The sequence below is a fragment of the Haemaphysalis longicornis genome, unplaced genomic scaffold, assembly GCF_048455015.1.
Source record: "Haemaphysalis longicornis isolate Haplotype H1 unplaced genomic scaffold, Haemaphysalis longicornis Haplotype H1 scaffold_3, whole genome shotgun sequence".
Lineage (NCBI taxonomy): Eukaryota > Metazoa > Arthropoda > Arachnida > Ixodida > Ixodidae > Haemaphysalis > Haemaphysalis longicornis.
Window position 1 is genome coordinate 66,276,552 of NW_027526335.1, and position 24,605 is coordinate 66,301,156.

Sequence of the window (24,605 nt, forward strand, 5' to 3'; positions counted from 1 at the left end):
AAAATACGCAATTAGATACAAGAAACGGGGAGCTAACACCGATAACTTAGAACAAAAGTATTTTTTTAGTTATTTTGCTTTCAGCAAAGTTAAAATATTCGCTCGCTTGCAAGGCTCAAGAATTTCGAGGCGGGGACATCAGCAGCAGAAAATGGCCGCTATCCTTTGACGTCAGTGCGTTGTGTACGCCTCGGCCAAGCCTATTGCAGGCGTCATTAGGCAGAGGGTTCCGTTTAGGATGGGTTAAGATGCCCCCCGGATTATTCAAAATGCAAGGAACGGTGTGTTCCGTCTGTTATCGTGTCTTCAAGTGGCTGCCCGTGTTGTTCATCACGACCATAGTAGCCTGGTCATACTACGCTTATGTCATCCAGCTATGTTTGTGTAAGCCATTTTCGTTTCTCGCTCATCTGGAAGCGCCAAGAAGCGCCAATTTATGCTGTTTCCTGTGACTGTAACCTGATTATGGTCATGAGACTTAAATGCGCGTCTTAGCCGATCACATGTTAAGGTGCCGTGAACTACTTCACGCGCCTTAACGCATTGATAAGGTGTGTGGTGTTTGCTTTCGCTTCTACGAGCGATTCACCTTCCCAAAAGCATCTGCGCATTATTCCGGCGTTTCCCCCACCCTGAAATGTGCACGTGTTTTCAGCCTCGTGTTTAAACAAAGTTCTGCGAGATTTCAACCTGCGTGTGTTTTGCTCTGAATCTCTGGACGATGTCCGAGTGCTACGAATCTTGATACATATTTCGCTACCCCCTCATTCCTTTAAACGTTTTTCCTTTACAGTTACCATCGAGAATGTAATCCAAAAAAGTAAGTGCACATTGCGTTACTTCATCGGATAATTTTGTAAGCGTGCGTACAAGCACCCATTATATGCGCCAAAAAAAAAAAAAGTTTGTAACCGTTCACATTCTTTTCATTTTCAGTATTTTACTTGATCGGCTTTCATGCCTGTTTCGCAATGTTTGCTTGGTCGTACTGGCAAACCATATTTACGGAGCCAGGTGTCATTCCAAAGCAAGTAAGACCACTTATTTTCATCTCATTAGTATCTATGTACTGAACAACTGCTGCTAATTTAAGTAAATGCTAACATCAGGGTGCTGCTGCTCTCGCTGCAGAAGTTACACAAGCGAAAAAATATTTTGGCGCGTTTTGATGCTAACACATTTTTGCTCTCTCCAGTTTTACCTGCCCCCAGCAGAGGCTGAGCACTTGGAGAAAGAACCCAGCGAGGATAATCAGAGACAGATACTGGATCGGCTCGCCAGAAATCTGCCCGTCTCGTGTAGGACCATGAATGGGAGTAAGTCGCCAGCCCTGGCCTGTCATTTGAGCCCGTTTTGTTTCACAGCCGATTCATGTGCTGCTGCCCAGCTATAATGTCGTGCCTCCCCGGAGTTATGGATGAAAGGCAGTGAGGCTTCTGTTTGTTGACTACTTCTGCCGTCTTGTAACAGAACCCAAGCATCTGTTTCGGAAGTATTGTAATCAGGGCAAAGCTGGTGTCCGCTCGTGCCTGGGGCCAAATCCTGAGGTGTGCCGAAAATTTTACGGAGTTGATGTCTCACACAATCTCAAGTAATTGGATATGCAGTGAGTTATGTTTTTGCGCATGCAGCCAATCACGTGGGACCGTGTGAAAAATCAACCCCGCCATAACTTTTCCGACACTCGATAGGATTCGTCCCCATGACAGGAAACTACACAAGGGGCTGAGGAAATTTTTGAAAATGTTAGCGAAAGACTACAAGCAGAAAACAGGGAGAACAAATGCACGAAACAGTGCATGTCATGGGAAAGCAACACACGAGTGCAGAAACTTGAGCGATAGATTATCACCAGTCAAGTGATGCAGCTATCAATGAAGACGAACCCCATGTGCGCTGAGACAAGGGGTCTGTCTACAGCACAGGTTGTGGAAGACTTTGCAGTGTGATAAGGTTGTGATAGCATTCCCCCCTTTGGCAGGCTTATCACAATGTTTGAGTACCAAAACACTCGTGGCCTCGAAATGCACCACCAAGAACCAGATTCAGTGCCCTGCCAAAATCAGTAGGCCTGCGTCTATCAGGGGGACAATGCTGCTTTCATAATCACCCACTAAGTTATCCGGTATTTTTTCATTAATGTGATTAGTGAGGAAGAACTAATGCAATGCCTCAAAGGGCCTACTACATAGTGGTCCTAATCTTAATGGACTGTGCTGCCAAAACAATGCATGTGTCTGTTCTTTGCTTTGTCTTGTACTTCGCTTCTTGTAGAACAACTACCGTTGCATTCCTTTACATCCTATGTTCTTACTTAGCAACAATCCAATGAATGGTAGTTTACTGAAGTTTTTGAATTTTTGTAAGACACTGGCCTTATACACCAGTTTTACGTACTTACACCTTTGAATGCTTTTAAAACAATAGTTTTAATCTTCATAGTATCTTGATGTATTTTTTTAGCCTTAACTGATACATTTCACCTCATGTGTGGCGCATTATAACTGAAAAGGTGCAGTGCCATGAAACCTCAACTTCTTCACCACTTGACGTCAAACTGAGGCAAGCGGTGGAAGGGCCCCTTTTCACCGCATTTGAGAGAACCAGTTTGCATTTCAGCATGTGTGTTTGCAGAGTTTGTTTTATGAACACAATGAATGTGCTTTAGCTGAAATTGCGGGCTAACATAATGATGTTGCATCGTGTTTCCCTTGAGAATTTTAGTGGTTAGAGAAAAGTCCCTTTTTTTTTTTTATGGTGTTCCTTCATGCTCGCTAAGACTATGAAGAAATAATTGCCTATATCCATCACTGTGTATTACCAACTTGTTCGATGGCTGTCCATACACAGGTACACTTCAGCTAAAAAGAAATGTAGCAATCGAAACAGGAACTGAATTTCCACACATTTCTTAGTGGCACTGTGCGTGTAGCGTGCGTGTGATATGGTTTGCTGGTCCTGCTGTGGGCTAAACGATTTGTTCTGTTTTTGCGGTGAATTTTCCAGTGGTGAGATACTGTGAGAAGTGCCACCTCATCAAGCCAGACAGAGCGCACCACTGCTCAGTATGTGGCAAGTAAGTGCACCAAGAAAATGGGTGGCCTCTGTTATCCCACAAACACACTAACCCACATAAGAAACTTTAGTCAAAGCATTTCACATTATTTTTTCATTCTGGTGTTTAGTGAAATACAGCAAAAGCTCAGGAATTCACACTTCAATAATTCGAAGTGCAGCTTGCTGGGCCCGTTGGTATATATCAAAGGAACGGAAACCAGCGAAAAAGGACGCAAAACACAAGGAAAGACGAGACAACACAATGATGGACTAACAACTGAAATTTAAAGAAGAAACCGACACACTCTGTGAACAACCAAGTCAACGCATGCGCCAACACGTACGCGTGAAACGAAAGAAAATGCTATTGTTACTAACTACCTCTACTTTCGTATCAACACCACTCAAGTTTGAAGGAAGCCGATTTCTTTATCGCTGAGGCTGATAGACGGTGCGCTAATGCAGTTGCTTTCCTGCTGTTCTTCATTTTTTCTTTGCGGACTACATTGGTGGTGGGAACGCAAGTGCAGTGCTTTGTGGTGCGATGGCAGATAAGAACATAATTTCTTAGGTCAGAAACGCAAAACCTGCCGCTGGCAGTGACGACGAAGAGGAAGAGGACGCAGCACCAGTGCGGTCGTACATTTCAATGTCAGGGTCGGATGGTATACCACCAGTCTCCTTATAGTAGTTTCAAAAAACGTGAAGAGGAGGCCTTCCATCATATCTGCTACTTAGAGCAAAAAGTGCTTGCTATTGCCCTATAAGGCAAAAGGCAGGTGGCAATTACGGAGTTCCTCAAAAAATGCATTATTGACATGTACTGCTACAATATCGCCGTGCACTTTTGTTATTCTTCACTTTCGTTAGTTCAAACTTTCATTAATTCGAACTGAGACGGCGTCCCCTTGTGGTTTGAATTCACAAGCTTTTACTGTGTATCAGGAAATGCGTTGATGTTTTTCAACCTTTCAGTCTTTTCAACACTAGGTTAGGGTCAATTTAAAATTTTCGTCCATTTAAAAGTGTACCGATAATCACTTAGTCAGGTGGGCTATATTAATACCTCTAAAAAGGCTTGCATGTCGTATTTTAAGTTTCTCTAGCGTCATTTCATTAACACAGTAAACTTGAAATCATCTCGTATATAGTCTTGATACATTTGTGGGTGCAAAAGAGTTTGTCCACAGTTCACAATGTAGGCATCTCTGTGCCTGTTTGCAGTTGTTCCCAAGGTGGCTGGGACACATTTTCATTTTCAAAGCTGACACTATTTATAGAAGCTCGTCATTACTGCGAGTGTTCAAGTAATCTTGCCACAGCTAGTTTATCATACACTGAAAAAGCAATTGTATTTCTGTTTGAATTGGCACATTTTTGTTAGATTACCTAACTTAACATAAAAAAAAAGGAAAGGCAAGCTGTATTTTAGTTTTTCTTTGCTACCTCTGCAGGCTTGGTGTCTTCATCATTACAGTTAGTTAACATGCTGCCATCATGCTGTGCGAAGCGGCTTATATGAATGTGGGAATTATTTCATCCAAGCTCACGCTTGGTTCATTTTGCACACGTGAGTGAATAGCTAAATAGTATAAAAACTTGAACCGCAGTTAAAGCATGAATTGACTAACCTGGAAGTTAATAAATAAATCACCCACCTGCAATCTCTCTTGTCTTCACAGCCCCCTGCCATTGGTTAAAGTAACGAAACTGGCTAGCTATCCTGGTAGCCATTTACATGAACTAAATGGTTGTCACTCGTGTGTTTACCCAAGGATGCAGTAAATGGTGGCAATTGGTTACACAGTCTCGCCACTCCGTAAATGAAATTTGCATACTTGTGCTGTCGTTGTCCATCTGTACAACATTTTTATGGGCCGGTGGAACAAAGGGCGTGAGCCGTGGTTGAGGGTGACGACCGATCTATTCCTATTATTTACGAAGCGGCCATGGGCGAGCCCGCACAGGCTGCGTTCACACATACAGTCAAACCTCGTTACAAGAGACACTCAAGGGAACCAAAAAACGTGTCTCTTGTAGCCAAGGTCTCTTGTATGCAATGTTGCTAACATGGCGAACATAGGAAAACCATCCAAACTGCCTTCATTCAAATGTCTGTTATAACCAAGTGTCTCTTGTAACAGTGTCTCTTGTAACGAGGTTATACTGTAGCTTCGTCGTGGAGGGCTGAAGCCACCGGCTCATGTCCAAGTGCTTGCTTCTTTGTCATCTCGAAACAATATTTTTCAGTACCGTGGTGGGCTAAAGTGCATGTCTTTCAATGTTTCAATAAAATAAGACAAAAGCTAAAATGAGAAGAGCGTGACAGGGTACAGAATTCTTTTTTGTGTTCACCTTCCTCTCCCTGTGCGTTGGGGATAGTTTAATTTTCATGTTGTGGCAGCTTTTAAGGATTCACTCTCTCTCCGCTCTCATTTTGGCACGTTCTCCACTTTTGCTGCTGCTCGGGAAGATGGCAACAGAAAGGTGGCTTGGTCCATCTCTCTCTCAATGGCACCCAAGCAAGAGTGTGCCTACCATTTAACTACTACTACTCTCAGCTTTTGTGCGGATCTGCATGTTCACCATGCGGTTGCCCCAGTGGGGTGGAGGGCTTGATGGTGCCCTTCCCCGTGCTGCCAGGTGCATACTGAAGATGGACCACCACTGTCCCTGGGTCAACAACTGCGTGTCCTTCACCAATTACAAGTACTTCATTCTGTTCCTGGCCTACTCCCTGATCTACTGCCTCTACGTGGCCGCCACTACGCTGCAGTTCTTCATCAAGTTCTGGACGGTACGGCACGGGGCTCCCCCCCACCGCACTGTATTGTCCCAGTGCTCTGGCTCCAGGCCTAGTGCTTCCGCTGGGATTTTTGCTGTTTCAAAAACCCTCTAATGTTTAATTTCTGCTTTATCCTCACAGCACAAATTACATTTCTAACCAAAACGTGTAATATATAGTAGTTTTAATTTATTAATGTGGGGACGTTCGTGGAGTAATTTTTGTAATGAACCAAAAAGTGTTGCCTATACTGCAGGTATCCTAAACCTGTGGCTGTGGCAGTTGTGTGCCATAGAAATATAGTGTGTCAACCTTGTTTTGTATTTGCACTAAAAGGGTCACACTTAAATTTTATTAGTGTTGTAAAAGTATGATCTGCTAAGTGTTGAGGTGCAGGTCATAATTCCTATGAGCAAAAAATTTTAGCCACCTCAAGGTCTAGCGACTGTCATCAGCCAGAGCTTTATGTTCTCCTTTAATTGCCTGTGTTTTATACCACAACATATTCGTAATTTGTGTAAAGCCAGATATGTTAGGAGAGTAGTTTTTTCTGCTATCATTAGATGTTGCTACAGTGCTTGGAACTGTCACATGTTGATGCATGGGCCAGCTTTTCCTGTGCTCTCGATTTTTTTAGCAATGGAATATTGCAGTGGGGGCTGTAAACTGCTGGGTGAACAGCATTCATGTTTGTAGTGCAACCACTGCGGCACTCGGCATCTTCATTATTCAATGTTCGATATTGTTCAATATTCATAATTAATCATTTAGTATTGTTCAATTGTTATCTTCTACACTGGGCTTGCGTGTGGCAGCAGTTCCTGTGTTCGAAATTTCCATGTTGTGATGTTTCAGTGCATCGAAAGCGTACTTGCTTTATTCCAACTACATTTCAAGTTTATGATGCCTTCGAATAGAGTCATCGAAACAAATTTATAAGCAGTACACAAGGGTGACTCTTTTTTGCTAACTTATTTCCGAGGTCGTGGACTCAGAGCTCCCCTATAACTGTTGAATTGTGTATGCTTTACTTAACAAAGAGTTGGGGAGAACCCCATCTGGTCAGAAAGACGCGTAACAATTTCTATTATCATACGCCAACAAATATTACTAAAAAATGGGTGCTTCTAAAGTGGAAATATAACCCTTCTGCCTGTTTTCTTTCTTTCAGAACGACCTGGAAGGCTGGGGGCGTTTCCACATCTTATTCCTATTCTTTGTCGCGTTTATGTTTGCCATCAGCTTGGTCTCATTGTTTGGCTATCACTGCTTCCTGGTCCTGGTGAACCGCTCCACACTTGGTGCGTAGTACACGCTTTTTATCAAAACCTCGCCCCTTCTTATTTACGATGGGTTCATTTCTGTCAACAAAAAGAAAACTGTTCCCTGCAGAAGAGAAAATGGCTCGTGATGAGAAATGTTTTCTGCCTTTTCCTGGATGTCCCCATTTTCTTTGAAACGGGTTGCACCATGCACAGTAGGAGCTTTTACAAAATTCAATTCTGCCTGTTAGCCACACAGATCTGTTTTAAAGACCGCAGTCCACCCTTGTCATGCCTGTCGACCAAGATGTTGGCGACTCGTGGTAGGGAGGGCTTTGTAACAGCATATCTCTGGCATTGATGATTGTAGGGTTTAACACACCGACGCAACGCAGGCGATGAGGCACACTGTAGTGGAGGGATCAGGATTAATTTTGACCACCTGGGGATCTTTAACGTGCGCCGAAATCTCGTACACACGGGCGTTTTCGCTTTTCGCCTCCATCAGAAAAGCGGCCACCGCGGCCGGGAATCGAACCCGCATCCTCGTGCTCAGCAGCACAACGCCTTAGCCACTGAGCCACCACGACGGGTATATCTGTGGCATTATGAACTAACCTGTCAGCATTCTCTGTACAATATAAGGTAGGTGTGAAGTATAGGTAAACCTTGCTGTTTAGAAAGGTAAATGTCATGAATTGTCCAGGTGTTCATGAGGGTCGTCCTTTTCAAATGAAGTTTGGGGTGTGTTGTTGATTTTGCGTGTCTCTTGCTTATTTCAAAAGCATTTGTTATTTGCAGAATGTAGCTGTCTTCCATGACTTGCAGTATTTCCTTATATAGTGTAATGTGCACTGCCTCTAATTTGACCGTGAAGTGTCTTTTTTTTTTTTTTTGCCTCCGGGGTAGTAGATGCCCGTCTGCTTTGTGAGCTACTAGAAAAGAATTTCCCACAGAGCACGCCTAAAAGCAGTGTTTTGCAGAACCACAATTGCTGCCGCTGTGTGATGTCCGTTGTTAATAGCTAGTAGGCGACATGAAGTGCTGTCTTCCTGCTTCCAGGATACAGTTCCTGTTATCTGCGAGGTTGATATGTTACCCTGGTTTTCTCTCATCTCAATCACCGTCTGATGTGGTGAGGGTCTGACGAATGTGGCAGACTGTGGAAATGGCAGTGAACTAAACACTATTGGAACTGCACTTGTATATAAGACAAGATATAAACGTAATAATAAAAACAAGGACTATTCATTTATGATTCTGAATACCGCAGTATCTCGCTCATGAATTTGAAAAATCTTTACCAAGATATCATTGGGCCTAATGCAGAAGGATTAAAACTCAGCTGAATGAATTGGGCACTTGGAAATCTTGCTTGCAGCAAACATTCTTTTCAAAAAGTTGCAGAAGGCCCAAATTGGCTGTGCCAGCACAGGTTTTAAGAACTGAATGGGCTGTTAAAATTTTGCAGAAAGAAAGCATTTATACAGAAGGGATGTACATAGCTTGAGTCTCGCCCTATTTCTTGATAGCAGGCCACCCTAGCTTGTTCCAACTTATTCCTAATGCATTTTTCTTTGTTTGAGTCTCGAATTTATTTTCACCGTGTAATGTACATTTTTTGTGCACAGTGAACGTGGTGAGGAATGCTGCAGAACTATAGCTCATCTACTCCCTCCTCTCTTTCAAGTCTGTTCAAGTGAAGCTTGACCTTAAAGGTTCAAGGCTTCTCCAGGGTAGTGGCTAGCTTTCCCTTGAACAGTGGGGTGGCACAATTTCGCACCAGCGATGTGAGATTTGCCATGACAAAGCTGCCTAGGAGCCACACCATCCTAATCTCCTCCAAAAGCCATGCTACACTGATATTGCAGGAAAAAGAAACTGCGCTGAAGCTTATGTCATAAAAAGTGCAGCTATGTGTCCTTATCATGCATTCACTCTGACAATCAAGATCATTATTAGTGGGCTCGACTGTAACAACCTTGAGGTGAAGAGGTTGGGAATTGTGAATTGTCCTTATATGTATCAACATCAAACTACCCGCATACTAACACAATTCTTTCTACTACAGATTTTGACACATGATGACGGCTTACACAAGTATTTTAATAATAGGGTCACAGTTAACAACAAGTCATCCAAACTATTTGGCCACCTCTATTGTCAGTGTTTGAATGCCTATTCACTTACTGTGTCTACAACTTGTTGGCCACATCTTACAGATGGTATTCACTGAAAAGTTTAGCGGTTGATTTATTTGCTTGGCAACACTGGAAACCGCCATGTCTGTGCCCGCTATGCCTGTGCAATGTGCATTGTGCCCGCATGCACATTGCAGGCACCATGCATGCGGGCGCAATTTTTCTCACAGAAAAAAAAAAGCATCGGCGTGTTTTATCTGCCCTGCTTCAACCCGATTCTCAGCTGTGGCGTCAACAGGTCTATTAAAAAACGCACTCGCATTAGGTGGTGGCGCTCTCCTTGCTCTCAAGAACTAACATCACCAGAGAATGAAACTGTGGCTGCAAACGAAAGAGACTCGGCGCGCAAGATGCCGATGCTGCAGCCGCCTGCAACTGCGAATGTTGACACAAGTGGCCTCCAATGCATGGTTGAGTACAAAAACCAAATATTGGTTTTGAAGGAATGCTTCAGGCATACACTGATTTAGTTACGATGGTAGTGTAGCAGCTAGTGCATGCAAAGCAGTCTCCTGAGCCGGGCAGTGCTCACACTAATTAGTTGGGGCAAGTGCTGGTGAATTGCAAGCGCCCTTTGAACAAATCACTTGAGCTTGGCTTCTGCACGGCAAAATTTTTGGCAGCAATATTTCTGTTGTTGTCCTTGAACAGGTGACAGACCTTGATGGGGCGATCGGCTTTTACTAACATAAGCGCGTGACTTGGTCTATCATGACTCAGTTACACGAGTACATAGGCTTCGAACTTCTTACCACTCTACCTAGCGGTGCGACGGTTTCAACCGTGTCTGGTGATAGGTGGATCATAGGTTGCCACACATAGGTTGTGGCATAGTTGATCATAGGTTGCCACTTGGAATCAAGGTATTACTTTGTGTTTGGTGGGGCGCAGTTTGGAACATGAAACATGAAACAGCTCTTGCTGTTGTCATGTTCTGTACTTTATCGGATGCCAGCACGGACACGTTCCGCCATCTAGTGGAGCCAGACGGAACGAGTGACAAGTGATTTGGTGGCGTCACCTTAGCAACACAGACGCTTGTCAATGCGCACACATGGTTGCCTATTTGTGGACCACACCAGGGAATACAATTTATAGGCATCTTAATGCTGCAAAGATGACGTACGAGTCATCTTACATGTACATACCATATGCCTGTTGTACTCAGGATTTGTGTGAAGCTTTGGCTGAACGGTTAATATGTAACTAACAGTGCTGCAGCATTGTTTGAATGTACTTACATGTGGGGCCCTGTTTGCCATTTCAGAGGCATTCCGCCCGCCAATATTTCGCACCGGCCCAGACAAGCATGGCTTCAGTCTTGGCCACCAGGCCAATGTGGCCGAAGTATTTGGTGACAACCGCCGTCTCTGGTTCCTGCCTGTCTTCACAAGGTGCTTTGACACGTCGTTCTCCTTCTCTCTCTCTCTCTCTCTGTGGAATTGCGAGGCATGCGTGGGACTCTAGCTCCGGGGGGGGACAGGGGGTGGGTGATGGTGCATGCAGCAGTGTGACTTAACGTGTGCTACAGAGCAGGAATGGTCTCCTTTTTTCCTCTCTTGTGTGGGCACATTGCACCACCAATACCCACAGGGAACATCAAGGTTTTAGTATTGGTACTGCTGGAAGAGCTAGTGCTTTGACATAGATATGTCACAGTTGTTGACAACCGTTTGTGAGTGCGTGACCTCTGGTGGTGCCTTACGATAGCTGCCAACAAGATTATGTGTATGCACTGCAAGAACCAGTTATGGCTGATCAACCAGTACACACTTCCATATTGTTCGGTACAAGTTGTGGGAGTGGTGTTATAAAATGCCTTGCAAGCAGTCAACATCTCACCGAAAGATCCAGCAGCTGGTGGTAACTCCAGTGTTTGTTTTGCTTCAAAATTGGCTGTTGTAAGAGGTCAACATGCGCACAATTAGGACATTGGTTTTTGCAGCACTGTCAGAGCTGTCTATCTAGGCATATTTTTAAAATTTATCCAATTACGTATGTGTTTTATGTGCAGCTGTGTCTTTGCTTTCTGAAAGTGAGAATGTGAAAATATGCTTTGCACCACAATAGTGGAGCGAGTTTGCCACACATGGGACACATGATGGCTGCACTAATCAGAAGGGATCACAGCACTCTGTATAGCTTGTACATGACTGAGTTTACCAAGTTATTGCAGTGCATAAGTGCAAGTGCATACCTTCACTCTGTCTCCCTTGCCAGTAGATGACTTTTACTCGAATCGGATTCGCACTATTTGTCACATGCTTTTTCACACAACAGCCAGGGTGAAGTGATGACCACTGCAATTACATCAGTGCCAAGGCATTTTTAGGAAAAGCTGCTACTGTCGCTCGTGAAACTGCGTTCTTGGACCTAGTCCCGGACAACGTGGAAGTGCATGGGCTGATAGCACATTCCTGGAGCTAGAAATGCCGTTTGTAATATCGCTAGTAAGATGGTGCTCATTGTAAGGTGTTACCGCAAATATCAATAACCATCTGTTTTCTTACTGGTAGTATCTTGTTCTTTGGATTTCAAACAGAGCAGGCTGCCATAGGTGCAGAGTGACTTGGTAACGAAGCAGCCAGGCACCGTTTTGTGGTTTCGCTTGCATACCCACCACAAGGTAGAACTGTCGGGTATCTAGTATGCGTCTAGTACTAAACTATACTAAACTAAACTCTAGTTCGTATCTAGTACTAAACTGGTATGCTTCAAGCTGAGCGGAAAATGCTAGTCACTTCGGCAGTGCTTGTGATTGTAGTGATGATACAGTATGGCCCACTTATAATGAGCCCGGTTTTAACGAAAGTCCAGCTGTAACGAACAAATCTTTGTTTCCCGTCACCATTTGTGTACATAGATTTTAGGCCCAGATATAGCGGAAAGTGGATACAACGAACTGATTTCCATTTCCCCTATGTGTTCGTTATAAGCATGCTGGACTATACGTGCAACGGTAGAACGACCACACAGCTTGGCACTGGCTAGTGTATTGGCAGGCTAGCATTGCTTTAATGAGAGGTGGAATTTGGGCTGAGAGCAGCTTAGCCATAGCGAAGCAGCACTTCTATAAGAGTTGGGAAAATGGGTCACATAGTACTATACGGTACAGGTGATAACATTAGGGTTAAAGAAGCTGCCAGGGAAAAACACAGTCCTGCAGGAAGGGAAAAAAACATAGAGGTGTTCGGCATTGGCTCTCGGCTTGTTTATGCTGCAGGCTTTGCCGAATAGATGTACGCTTTTGTTTCACTGTTTCTTGTATGTACTTGTCACCTCTGCTTGTTTTTGAGTTGTCTGCGCCGGAAGTCAGCCTGTGATTGGAACTTTTTTTTTTATATATATCTGTGCCTATTGCATTCTAGTTGCTTTGTGGTTGCAACATGGCTTATCAAACAACTAATTAAGGTGTGTTCTGGCTATCTTGGAGCTGCCCTTAGATAAGCACAGGTAGGCATTGCACCGCAATGATGCCTGTGTGTGAATCAGAGCAGAGATTTATAAAGCTTGAGCCAGCCTGTTGACGTTAAAATATGCTTGAGTCTGAGCAAAAATTCACAAAGGTGAAGCTGATCAGCCAAGCCTGCAAGTGACCACCAAAAATTTTTCTTCTAATGTCTCGGATTTCATTTCTAATGCTAGTGCCCTCCCCACTTTGCTGGGCAGGGTGTGCAGGCAGTCTTTCAGGAGGGTCTGGGGGGAAGTGGGCATGATTCGCCCGATTGGACGAGGGCACCATTGGCATTTGCAATCTCCTCTTCTCTGTGCATGACACAGCCTGGGTGATGGGGTGACTTATCCAACACGCACCCAACTGGCCAGTTCGTACAACTCCATGGGGAGCACGGCGCAGGCAAGGTTAGCCACACGTTTCTCGTTGCCTGCCTTGCCCTCTCTCCCCCTCCTCCGAGGGCCAGAGACGGGGCCCCCGTAGCGTTGCCTGCTAGCAAAGCACCGGCCGTAGTGCGGCCTGAGCAAAGCGGCAAGCAGGCCAGGCGCGTGCCTTCTGTTGCAGCCAACTCGCGAGCGAGAGCAGTTTGGCTTGTCTGGAGCCAACCTTGGCGGGGCAGTCGGTAGTGTAATTGTCATACACCTTGCATAGTAGCCCCTACAGTACACAATGCCTGCATGCTAGCCTTTGGCCATTAATAGAGACTTTCCACTTTCTCAGCGCTGCTATTGTTCAGTGCAGATGTTTGTAGCATGGAGCGTGCAGGGAAGAGTGCTGGGACAGTTCATGCTTCAAAGTAACTATGGGTTACATTAGCTATAGTTATAGCTACGCTAGCCGTGGTTATGCTAGCTGTAGCTGTAGTTACGTTGCTAGCGGCTGCTCCTCTGGTAGAAAGTGCACGGAGCTTTGGGCACCCGTTTGAGAAAGATTAAGAGCCGATGACCTGTTTTTCTGTTGTGAACAAGGATATTATATTGAGGTGCAAAACATGGTTCAACAAAGGCCTGGTTGCTTCATTGCTCAGCGTCGCACTATGCTTGGTATAGCCTGAAAATATTTGTCTGCCTGGTTAGTGACCATCAGTGTGTGTGTGTGTGTGTGGGTGAATATTTTTGGGGAACTGGGGCGGTTGCCAAGACCATTATCCTGCCTTCTTTAGTTGCATGGCTGTAACTTCTGCTTGTGCGCTTGCTGCTGCTGATTTCTATTCTAGCCGCTTACAAATTGCCAGCAACTGATGCTTTGCGCCCCTCTTAGAGAAACCAGTTACTTGCTGCGCCTTATCACTGTCTTGCTTTTGCAATCAATCATGCTGTAAAGTAGTGGTACTGATCCTTTATAAAAACCAATGGCCTACCTGGAACAGGTAGTTTGAACAGGTAGTGTAGTGGCTAAGCCAATGTATGAGGTGGGGCGGGGTTTCTACACGTGCTCAGTTGTGCCAAGCTTTTAACTTAAAGGAGCCATGAAGAGAAAATGCAAGTTGGTTTTATTCGAAAGATTTCGTGTTTTATAGTGCCCCCAGCGCTTGTCCGGATACAAACGGTGCTTTATTCACTGAGAAATTAAACAATTTAGGTTAAAATTTTGATTTTCCCGCTCAATCGTGCGTTTTCGTGGTCCCAAATGACATCACAGGAACCGACCGCTCTGCAGCCTAGAATATCTTCATTCACGCATCCGCCGTACAGGGTAGAGACACGTATACGCTGGCGCCGCCATTTTCGGTTGCTCGCTCGCCGCCGAAGCAAGTCATTGTGCCAAAACCGCGCTAAAATTATCGCCGCAACGCGGTTTACTGAAGAAGTTTGAATCATATTGTCTGTTTCGCGTTGCTAGGTCTCGTGGGAAACGAAAAGAATAACGCGTTGAGCCCGTTGGCCCGATTGCGGCGGCACGGGACCGTTCAAAGGTTGTCTCCACCCTGTACAGCGGTGTTGGTTTGTTCCCGCGTTTCTTTACGTTCCGTAACCTAGATGGCGCCACCATACCGTGGCAAGCGTTTGGTTTGTTTTTGCCCGCATTTAAACCTGGCTTGTTTTTGTTCTGGGAGAAAATATTCGTTCCCTGAAACAGTGCTCGCTCGACAAATGGGGTCACGTAAGACACCGTTGCTTGCGTCAATCGGCCAGTGTCGTCTGAGACAACCCCAAGCCCCGTAGTGCTGTGCAGCTAAACCAAGCATGCTGTGCGCAGTACGAACAGCAGAACGCATCAGTACTTCTATGTTTACACGTGCTTTCGTAACTTCCACTGTTTGTCCCATCATTCTTATTGCTTTGTAAAGAATGTGCCCTAAATTTAAGCGCAAATCGCTCGTTCGTCTAGTTTGTAAGCTCTACCTAATTTGCGTCTGCTTCTGCCAGCCTCCACCAATCGCAGAGCTTAGCTCATGTGACATCATAGGTTCTGTTGCGGGAAATGAGCTGGTGGGTCGCATGACCATTCCCGTTTTTCCTAATTATGTAGCTTATTTGAGCGAAGTTTACGTTAAAAGTGGTGTCAGTCTGATTGTAACGAGACAATCTTTTGAATGAACCAAACTTGTGTTTTCTCTTCATGGCTCCTTTAACTTGCATATAATGCATTACTGATGTCATAACAAACTAAATTTGACGGGACGAAATTGCTCAAACATTACCAGTACTACTGGAAGGGATTTTCAAGCATGAAACGGGGGTACCTGGGCAACATCTTTGCATCTGATTTGTATAGAAGTAATGAACTCAGCTGAAGTCGTTATTTGCGTGGCTGATGTGATCTGTCCGCAAACCCGAGTTGCTTCTTGCTGCCGGCTGCTTTAGCGGCCAACCGCGCATGGCTTTGAAGAGTGCTGTTTGCTGCATGCCATCTGCTTCCCTCTCTGTCAGGCGAAAAAATCGGTCAACAAGAGAAAGCAAGGCTCTTCTCTTGGACGAAGGGTTGGTGGCTTGCATTGACTCGGCTGTTCCGTGTAAAATGCACGTTTGGCACGCTTGCACTTGTCGCACTTTTCGAAACCTGCGCATGCTTTCACACAGTACTGCGTTACCCAATGCTCATTTGAACTTGTTTTGTCTGGGCCTTAGAGGAACACTGCGAAGGACTTGTGAGAGAAAGAAACTGGGATTTTGCCAACGTTCCACGATTGACAGATATAAAAGAGCATAAGCGGATTAACGTTTGAATAAACTGTCTTACAAAGTGTAAGCACACGAGTGTTTGTGCCCGTAACCACACACAGGTATCAAAAACTTCCTCTTTTATTCTTGCATCTCTAAAAACCGTGCATTGTATGCTGCTTTGAAAGGAACGGAGATTACTGTACCCAGCTTGTTTTCTTTCTTATTGTTTTACAATGTATTGCATCACAACTTGTTGTTTCACAAGTCACAACCACTGTAATGTTGCACTTGTGGTGTGAGTGTGCTCGCGTGGTACGTGCCTTGTAACTAAGTGGGCACTGTTTTTTTTTTTTTTTTTTTGCTTTTTTTTTTTTTTTTTTTTTTTTTTTTTTTTTTTGTTTTGTTTTGTTTATCAGCTCATGCTTATCAGCAGCTATGTGTCCACCCAGACATGTGAGCTGAATGAAAGAAAGGGAGCCCAGGTCTGGTGGTTTCACTTGCATGCTGTTGACACACGCGCCGTAATTTTAAGCGATGAAATGCCCACTTAACAATTTAAATTTAAATTTCAGGGAAATTATTTGTGATGGTGGCATATTTCTGCAGGACTGTGTTAAAGACACTGTAGAATCAGGCAACCAAAAGTCAGACAACCAATTTTGCGCTGTTCTCGAATCTAGAGAGCACAGATAACTTTCCTTATTACGAGGGTGGTAGGTGCTGTGATCGATCATTATAACTTGTGTTGTCAAGATAATAGCATAACAAAAATATAGATAATACTAGCATAATAAAAGGTGTGGTAAGGAGTGTAATGTAGCATGATATATAATAGCATAATAATAGAATAAAATGTAAAAAAATAATAGCAATGATAAAGTAAAAACTAGTGCTTCCTTTTAGTCGACTGAATTTACATCCATTAGTGCACAAGTGCTTAGTTTTAATAGGCACCAGTAAGGTTCTAGTAGCCAGTTTTTTGTTTGCATCTAGCTATGAAATTTGGTGTTTTATTTTTCTTATTCTCACAAATGAATAAAAAAAAACAATTTAGTGTTTCATCCTTCCTTGAATATGCCATTTGCTTCTCATAAAGCACTTGCGCAAACATTATTTATGCATAAACTTTGGTTTTTCTTTTTAATTTGAATGGTCACTAAACGCTCGCCATTGAAGTGATTAGTACTTTGTTCAGTGTAGGCATAGTGAATAGCACTGCCTATGTTTACGCTATTTTATAATCAGTAATGGTTACAAGCTCATAGCTTTCACTTCAGCTAAAGCATAAGGCACTGTGTACTGCCCATTTTTGGTTAGGTGGTCAGTCTTGCCACATCATTGCTCTAAAAGGCATCCAACATGGCATGTCCACTCGCAGAGTGGCTCTGCGAAGTCTGAACAAAGAATTTTGTTCCTCTTAGTGGGTATGCTATATGCCAGGGATGAAATCGTCAGCCACCTTTTCCCAGTTGTTAGAGGTGCTTTGTGTTATGACTAGTCTCTGTGCAAGGAATTAGTCTCTTCAGATTCCTAGCTTGAGTCTGGCTTTTCTGCACAATTGTGGTGCTGCGTGAAAAAGTCAGTGTAACGGCTTGTCCGTTCGGCAAAGCCAGTATTTATTTGTTTTATTCACTACATTTAACTGAAACTTTTCAAGCCGTAAAAGTGTAATGTGAATTTATTCAACTAGCAGGTATTATCTGCAAATTATTCAGACATTGCTACTAAGAGACAATAGGATAGCATTGCAAAAAATGATGCAGTGTTCTAACAATTATGTGATGCACTAGAATTTGAAAGTCAGCTGCAATATCGGCTGGGAGTGGCAGCTCGTGGGTAATGAGAAGAGAATCTGCTCTGGTCCCTAATTGATTTTTCCGTAAAAGAAGTCTAGGCACCAACATACAACCCACACACACACACACAGTGCACTCCATCAATTGTGGGTGAGTCTTCGTACTGAAAATGGCTGAAGCATGACGAAACCTCCTAGCCCGTATTTATACTCCAGTGACCGTACCCTTCATTGTTCTTGCACCTAGAAGAGATGGGCAGAATTCAAGCGAGCAGCAATGCGGCCATCTCTACAAACCAGCTGTGTGTGTGAACGGCAACGCCTGCATGACTGTGAAGTAACCTGGTCTACGCACTGCAACTCTGTGCCAAGTGGTGCCTCCTGCACTGCTAGGGTGTGTCTTGCGTGCGGTGAACCTGTCACTAATCTTTAACTGCGCTCCTCCTCTCCATCACATGTCGTGTTGTGTCTGGTCTGGCACTCGCCGTGTGAGCCCCCTCGGTGGGCGGCTTCTCTAACGCTTTCCCTCCTCCTGTTGTCTTGTGCCCCGAAGCATGGGAGACGGTGTGACCTTCCCGCAGAAGATAGTGGATGAGGACACGGACGGCCTCCTCAACCAGAGGCAGAGATGGGCAGAAACGGACGAAGAAGCCGGCCAATCCGATGGTCAGTAGCACCCGGCGAGTCCTTCCTCTGTCCTAGTCATCTTGGGCCTCTCTCGTGAGGCCCTTGTGGTGTTTCTATGAGATAACTTGCCGGTTTTTCTTGCCAGTCTTTAAAGGGTGCTAATCTCCGTTTGATTGAACCTCTCATTTCTCTACTCCCTTGGCATAATCACTCATGTGCCTCTTTCTTTTATTATTTTTTTTTGCGCCACATTATTCTAATGTTTAAAGTAGCTGCAGGAAGTTTAACGCTTTCTGCTTAACAGTTTGTCTGCATTTTGACATTTTTAACCGAATAGCTGTTATCTGGGGATGGCTTGTGCTGTATCAGCAAAGGACTGACTGTGGGGTGTGTGCCAATGAGGTATAGTGACATTTTTACTCAATTTCACAGTGTTATACAAAAGATATTGTGAACTATGCTTTGGTGGGGACATTGCGCTTTGTTTTCTATGAAGCAACAATTTAAACTTTGAAGCAATGCAGTTGCATAGTGTTCTCTCCTGGAATGTTCTCTTTGTGTAAATATTGTGCTGCAGTTACACATTTAGAGCACAGCAGTTGTTAATGCCTCGTCAAATATGTAAAGGCATTGGCCTGAAATATTGTGTTATTTCTGCAAAGCTTTATAGAAATAGCTTGTTCTATATTTCAAATTCTATAGCTCATCTTTTTAGCTTGCTTACGGCATCAATTTAAATTCTATTAAATTTTTAACTTTTAAGTTAACTTCAACAAACCTTGTTTAGTATGTTGGGTTCAAAATGCTTCTTTGGCTTTTTTTTTTACATTGTCATTCTGTACATGCTTGATTTGTGAGCTATAAAACCAGAATTGCTACCTCTAGTAATTTTAACCGTTGACTTTTGTTTTCATGCTGTAATTGTTTGGCAGTGGATTTCTGTGTTTCATGGTATGATTGCACACAAATTTAGCGTTTGTCCGTTAATTATTTTTTATGCTACTGGTATCTGCACTGAGAATAGCAATGCACTTGACAAGTATTGTTGGAGAGAAGAGAAAACTATCCATATGCAGTGATATTTTTGGTACAATTACTTTTCTGAATATTAAAAACCTTCCAAAAGCTCTTGGCTGGGTTTTTTTTTAATGGCTTTCAACAGCGTTTCCCAAATGAGTGTTCATGAGACCATTTGGTGGCACTCCAAAAACTACAGACAGTAAGCTGTTAATGCACAAGTTTTTTTAACAACACATTGTTTCACCATGAATACATCCACGTTTGTTAGCTTCGCCTACAGAAATGCCGTGTACTTGGTGTCCATTGAGCACCTTGCCTTATGCTAATGTTCAGCCATTTCCCAGCTTTGCATTGACTTTGAAAACGGTGTAGGATGCCTACGTAGCACACAGCTGCAACTAATTGTGAATGTGTCCCCTGCTTCCTGGCCCGTAATATGCAAGTCTTGGAGGCCGTGGTCAGTTGGTTGCAAATTTGCTGGACCCCAGAACCAGTGTGTGTGTAGCTTGGTGACAGAATTGTTCTTTGCCAGTTGCAGCACATTTGGGACCATAAAGCCAAATTTGGCCCTCCTCTTGCAATTGTGTTATGGTCTCTGTTAAAGACATATTAGCATTCAACCAATGGGGTATGTCTTGACACAATACAAGCCAAGCTCTTAGTGCACTGTGAACTTCGAATGCTGCGAGTTGCAACTTACAGGATCACTTTTTTCCTCAGACCCATGGGGCAGTATTTGAACATTTTACTGTGTGAATGAGATACAGCGAAAGTTTTGAGATTAACTTGCAGCTGTTTCTGTGTACGTTGTGGTTGTAAACTTTGTGGCCTGTATTTTCATATGGCAGCATATTCAAAACCAATCACTATCGTGTGCTACAGTTGTGGCCTAAAAAGATTCTTGCTCCAGTTGCCTTATCAAGTCTATAGCACGTTAATTCTCTTTCCCTGTTTGGTTGGTCTCAAGTTACGCTCTCGTCTTGTAAATTTAGCTTTGCAGGAGGCCACATTGTGGTTTCATTCTATGTGAGGTCCTTCTGAACGCACCCCATAGCAGGTATTGTCATGAAGCATCGAAGGAGTGCTGCTTGGGAAATGCTGAGCTGAGGCAGGGCCTTGCTGTTTGGAGGAGGAGAAGGGCGGTTGTATTGTGGTGCACAGTGGTGGTGGCTCTGACTGGCCCTGTCCTGTCTCTTGTAGCGTCTGGGAATAGCGTGAATGCCGAGGTCACAGCACTGCTTGATTGAGCTGCCCCTCGCCTCTGTCTGTGTACCTATGCGTGCGGTAACGCTGCGCCCCGTGATGTACGTCTCCCACGCTCTTTTCTCATCCTCTTCTTCTTCTTCCCCTTCTCCCCCCACTAGTGGCTAACTGCATGCACGCGCTCCCCTCCTCACTCTCTCACCCCTCTCTTCTGCTCTGCACCACTGACACCTCCGACCATGATGCGCACATGCAGATCTTGCAAGACGAGGGGCTTGTTTTAAGAGAGCCCATGGGCTGCCTGAACTAACTTTTCCACAATGCTGGTGTTTACGCACAGTAGAGCTTGCTTGGAGTCTCTACAGTGCACCAGATGGGCATGCTGTACACAATATACAAAAGCCCAAATGGGCATCTGGTGTTCGTGCCTGGCAGTAGTTTAAAAAAAGAATAGTACATATGTGATAAGCTTGATTCAGGATGTGGCTTGCAATTACACACGCATAAATTACTCACTTCACAGGGAGGCAAGGTTTTTAGGGCATGCATGACTGCCTCCATAAATCGTGGTAGTGGGACTGAAGTTAGCAGGCAGTAGACATGCCATGGTGGCAGATGGATTGATAATAGCACCTGTCCAAATTTCACATATGCATTGATTTTCTCAGTTGAGCTGACAGGCTTCTCCTATGGCTGCCGTGGTTGCGGTGCGTTGTTGCCATGGCCAGGCTGCATACTATGGCGGGAAACATAAAATCCAATTTTGATTGATATGGGAGGCTGTTCTGCTGAAGGGTATAACAGTGGTGCTCTTGATAAAAACTGCAGTTTTTAAAGTTGGAGGGCGTTCATGTTGTTCCAGATGTCTTTCCACAGTGGTCAGGGCACATTGATTTGTGTCGGAATTACATTAGTCGCGAACCCCATTTGAGAGCATTGGCAGCACATAACATAAAGCTGACAAATTTGTTGTATTTTGTGCGCATGTGTTCTAATAAGCAAGCTTGTCAGTGGTACACAGCAGCAGGAGAGCTTTATGTCATTGTATTAGTGTTTATAACTCGTAGCATTGATCTACTTCCTACACTCTCACAGCTTTTGATTTTCTATGAAAATTAAATGTACCCCAGATGATGCACCAGCAGCTCTTGTAGTGCAAGCTACATGGAATAGTAAAATGGTTTGCAATGGGCTCAACACCAAAGCACGTTGGCATGGTTTTGAGAGCAGTAACTGTGCTTACAGTGGCACATCTAAAAGCTCATAGCCTGCGACATTGGTTCTTGGTTCAAGGTCGTATGAAGTGAAGCTGTGTCTTGGCATAAATCTTGTCAGCTACTATGTGTGACTAAGCCGGAAGAGCGTCTTACTTGCACACGTGGAACGTTGAGCCTTTTCGTAAATTGCCATTTTGTTGAAACATTGCTCATGATGCCTATGGCGATTGATATTGGCAGCCCCCATTCATGTAGCCAGCTCACTCGTACAGCAGTCAGTTGATTTATCAAGTATAAGAAGCCCAAGCTTTCAGCCGCAGTGGTGTTAAAAGCCTGTGCTGCACTGAGCATGCATTCAAACTAGGCTGTTTAGAAATAACAGTTGAGTGCATCAATTTTAACTGCAGACAAAGATAGCACCCACCGTACTGTGCTTGTCTGTGTTGCACTGCTCCAAGCCGATGGCTTAGGGAAACGTAGCTACGTGCATTGTAACTTTTGTTTCCGTCCGTCTTTTGCACTTCCAGAAGGAATGCCAGCAAGGCTGTCCAGCGCCGAGAAGATGCGTATTCCAGTCGGCGACCACCCAGTCTAGGCCACCAAGCACTTAAATTTTGGGCTTGCACCCGAAGGCACTCAATGTTGCTGCTGCAAGGGCAGCGCTGGGCTGAATCCCACCACAGCCTACCTCGCGTGGTGCTGCCGCTGTGTGAATTGGATGCGTGGATTTTGATATAGGCTCACTGCCAGCGACAAGGGCGTTGCTACAATGCCCACTTGTCCAAAGTTGAAAGGGCGGCATAATCAGGCAGCAGCCGGTTGGAAGGAATTACTAAGCCCTCCCCGCCACCCCATAATATTACCCATTTAATAAACGGAGCGCCCTATTTGCAAATAACAAGGGCTGCTGTCCTTGCTCAGGGCTAGCAGTCGGACACTGCACGCTTTTTTTTTTTTTTTTTTGCGAATAATTTCGCTGCGTTGCAAATTGTCTCCACCCGGGGGCGACAGTTGTGCGTTTGTGTCTGCATAGCCCTTGGCCCATACTGTGATTGTTTTAAGTTATTGTATCGTAATAAAAAAATGTCTTGAATCATGTGTAGTAAGAGGGTTTAAGTTGTGAAGTTCGAGAATTTTGTTTGGGTAGACCTGCGTTAGTTGCTGACTTATTTTGAAACTTACCGCTTTAGTCTGCACTTTTAATAAAATTTTATTCTTGCAAACACTGTATGATGGTCTGCAGGATTTTATATAACCATGCAAGTTTTTGGTTCCTAAAAAAGGAGAGTTGTTAATTAGGAAACTTTTTAGATTCACTGTTTGAAGGCTCATTTTTGGCGGAATGCTAAATTTTTGCCTGGTCTTTATGCCTTCTGAGAAAGTTTAGTTCACTGCCTCAAGAAACTGTTAGTAGTTTAAAATATGCCGACTGCAGTCGTGTCCTCCTAGTTTACTAAGCGGCAGTGGGAGGGCAGTTGTCAGCCTGCTTTGATTTACTCGTGGTCATGAACGTCGTAAATGCACATTACACAACTTGCTTCTCACAGGAATTTGCAGACATTCCAGAAGGGTGCTTGTAAAATAAGATTTGTTCTTCTCCATTGTGTGTGGTGGGCAGCCTTGGTACGCATGCAGGAATATTGTAAATACAGTACCGTTTCACCTTCCTCCGTATTATCTGAAAGGAAAACATGCACTTGTTATGCAAAGAGTTCTGTTACACCATAGTTACTCGATGTTCCATAATGTGCAGGGTTGCCTCTGGTATGCGTTTGATCTGCTTGCATTGAATTACTCTAGAAAGGTTGTGGCAAATATTCCCAAATTCAAGTCGCTCTTCAGGCTCAGGTCTTCATCGCTCGAACAAAGCAATTGGGTTTTGTGGTGTGCAGCTGCTTTGTTTACTACTACTGATGCGGGTAAAAAACGTAGTAGGTTCATACATTCGCCAAGGCAAGGCATGGTTGTAGTGTGTTTACTGCGTTAACCATGCATCGTTGCAAGCAGATGAAACGGCCGTCAGTGGTGGCTCGCCTACAGATGTGGGGGTTTGCTTAGCACGAACCCGCAACAGCAGCAGTTGGCTAAAGTGACTGCGCAGTCCCTTCACCTTGCAATTGTCCTGACAGGCCGGAAGAGAAGTCAGCATCGCCTCGTCCCGTTTGTGCTGGTAACCGAGTGTGCTGTTCGTTTGTTGCCATGTTGATCACACACTGGATGCTGCAAAGTAATACGTGTACCTGCACAAGTGTATGAACAAAGTACCCGCGGGATCCCAAAGACACGAATAAAACGTAGTTTTTATTACCTCTCGAAGCGTGCTTCGTAGTGATTTAAATATACAACACAGTAGGGCGGCGGCGGCGACGAAGTGAGCAGTTCCGTTTCAGAGGTTTTGGCACCTGGCTTTAACGTCCTTCATGACGGCTGAAAGTTTCTCCTTCAGTGCTTCCGTCGACGCAGTGTCATGCGCATGGTCGCTTTCAATCTTCGTGACCTGCTCGCCCGGCGATGAGGATTCGAGTGAGATCATGGTGCTGGCAAACTGGCTGACGTCGAGGTCGGCCGTTGCCACAGCGCGCTGCTGCGCCCTGGCAATGATGCTGTCCAGTTCGGCTTCCTTCACGAAGAATACCCGTTGCAACTTCTCGACGGCGAACTGTGCAGAGGACATCTCGGCGCTGTGGTGCGGTCCGAGCTTAGCGGGTACGTCAAAGCTACGATCCGAAACTCTTACTACGTCTTGCAGTGTCAACGAAGCGGCGGTCCCGAGCAGCGGAACCTGGTGGAACAGCCAAAAGCCGGAGCTGCTGCAGCTGTTGTCTGTAATAGTGGTGATAGTAATAGCCACTGTACGCGTTCAGGTGCAATTATCCG

At 44.5% G+C, this 24,605-nt stretch overlaps 1 protein-coding gene across 4 annotated transcripts; it reads left to right on the plus strand.

Annotated features, from left to right (window-relative positions):
* The first annotated feature begins 22 nt into the window (after positions 1–22).
* Positions 23–24,044, plus strand: LOC144174555 (palmitoyltransferase ZDHHC20-B-like). 4 transcript variants are annotated; one of them, XR_013323492.1, is made up of 12 exons: positions 23–384; positions 794–820; positions 937–1,031; positions 1,196–1,316; positions 3,007–3,076; positions 5,701–5,854; positions 7,014–7,143; positions 10,573–10,699; positions 13,086–13,166; positions 18,215–18,327; positions 20,509–20,612; positions 22,256–24,044. XR_013323492.1 is itself a non-coding variant. In XM_077703320.1 (11 exons), the coding sequence occupies exons 1-11, from the start codon at positions 249–251 to the stop codon at positions 22,321–22,323; spliced, it is 1,122 nt and encodes a 373-aa protein (XP_077559446.1). In that variant the 5' UTR covers positions 28–248; the 3' UTR covers positions 22,324–24,044. The 4 variants fall into 4 exon arrangements, 2 of the variants coding, with proteins under 2 accessions (XP_077559446.1, XP_077559447.1); XR_013323493.1 differs by lacking the exon at positions 13,086–13,166 and having other exon boundaries at positions 24–384; XM_077703320.1 differs by lacking the exon at positions 20,509–20,612 and having other exon boundaries at positions 28–384.
* Positions 24,045–24,605: the final 561 nt, after the last annotated feature.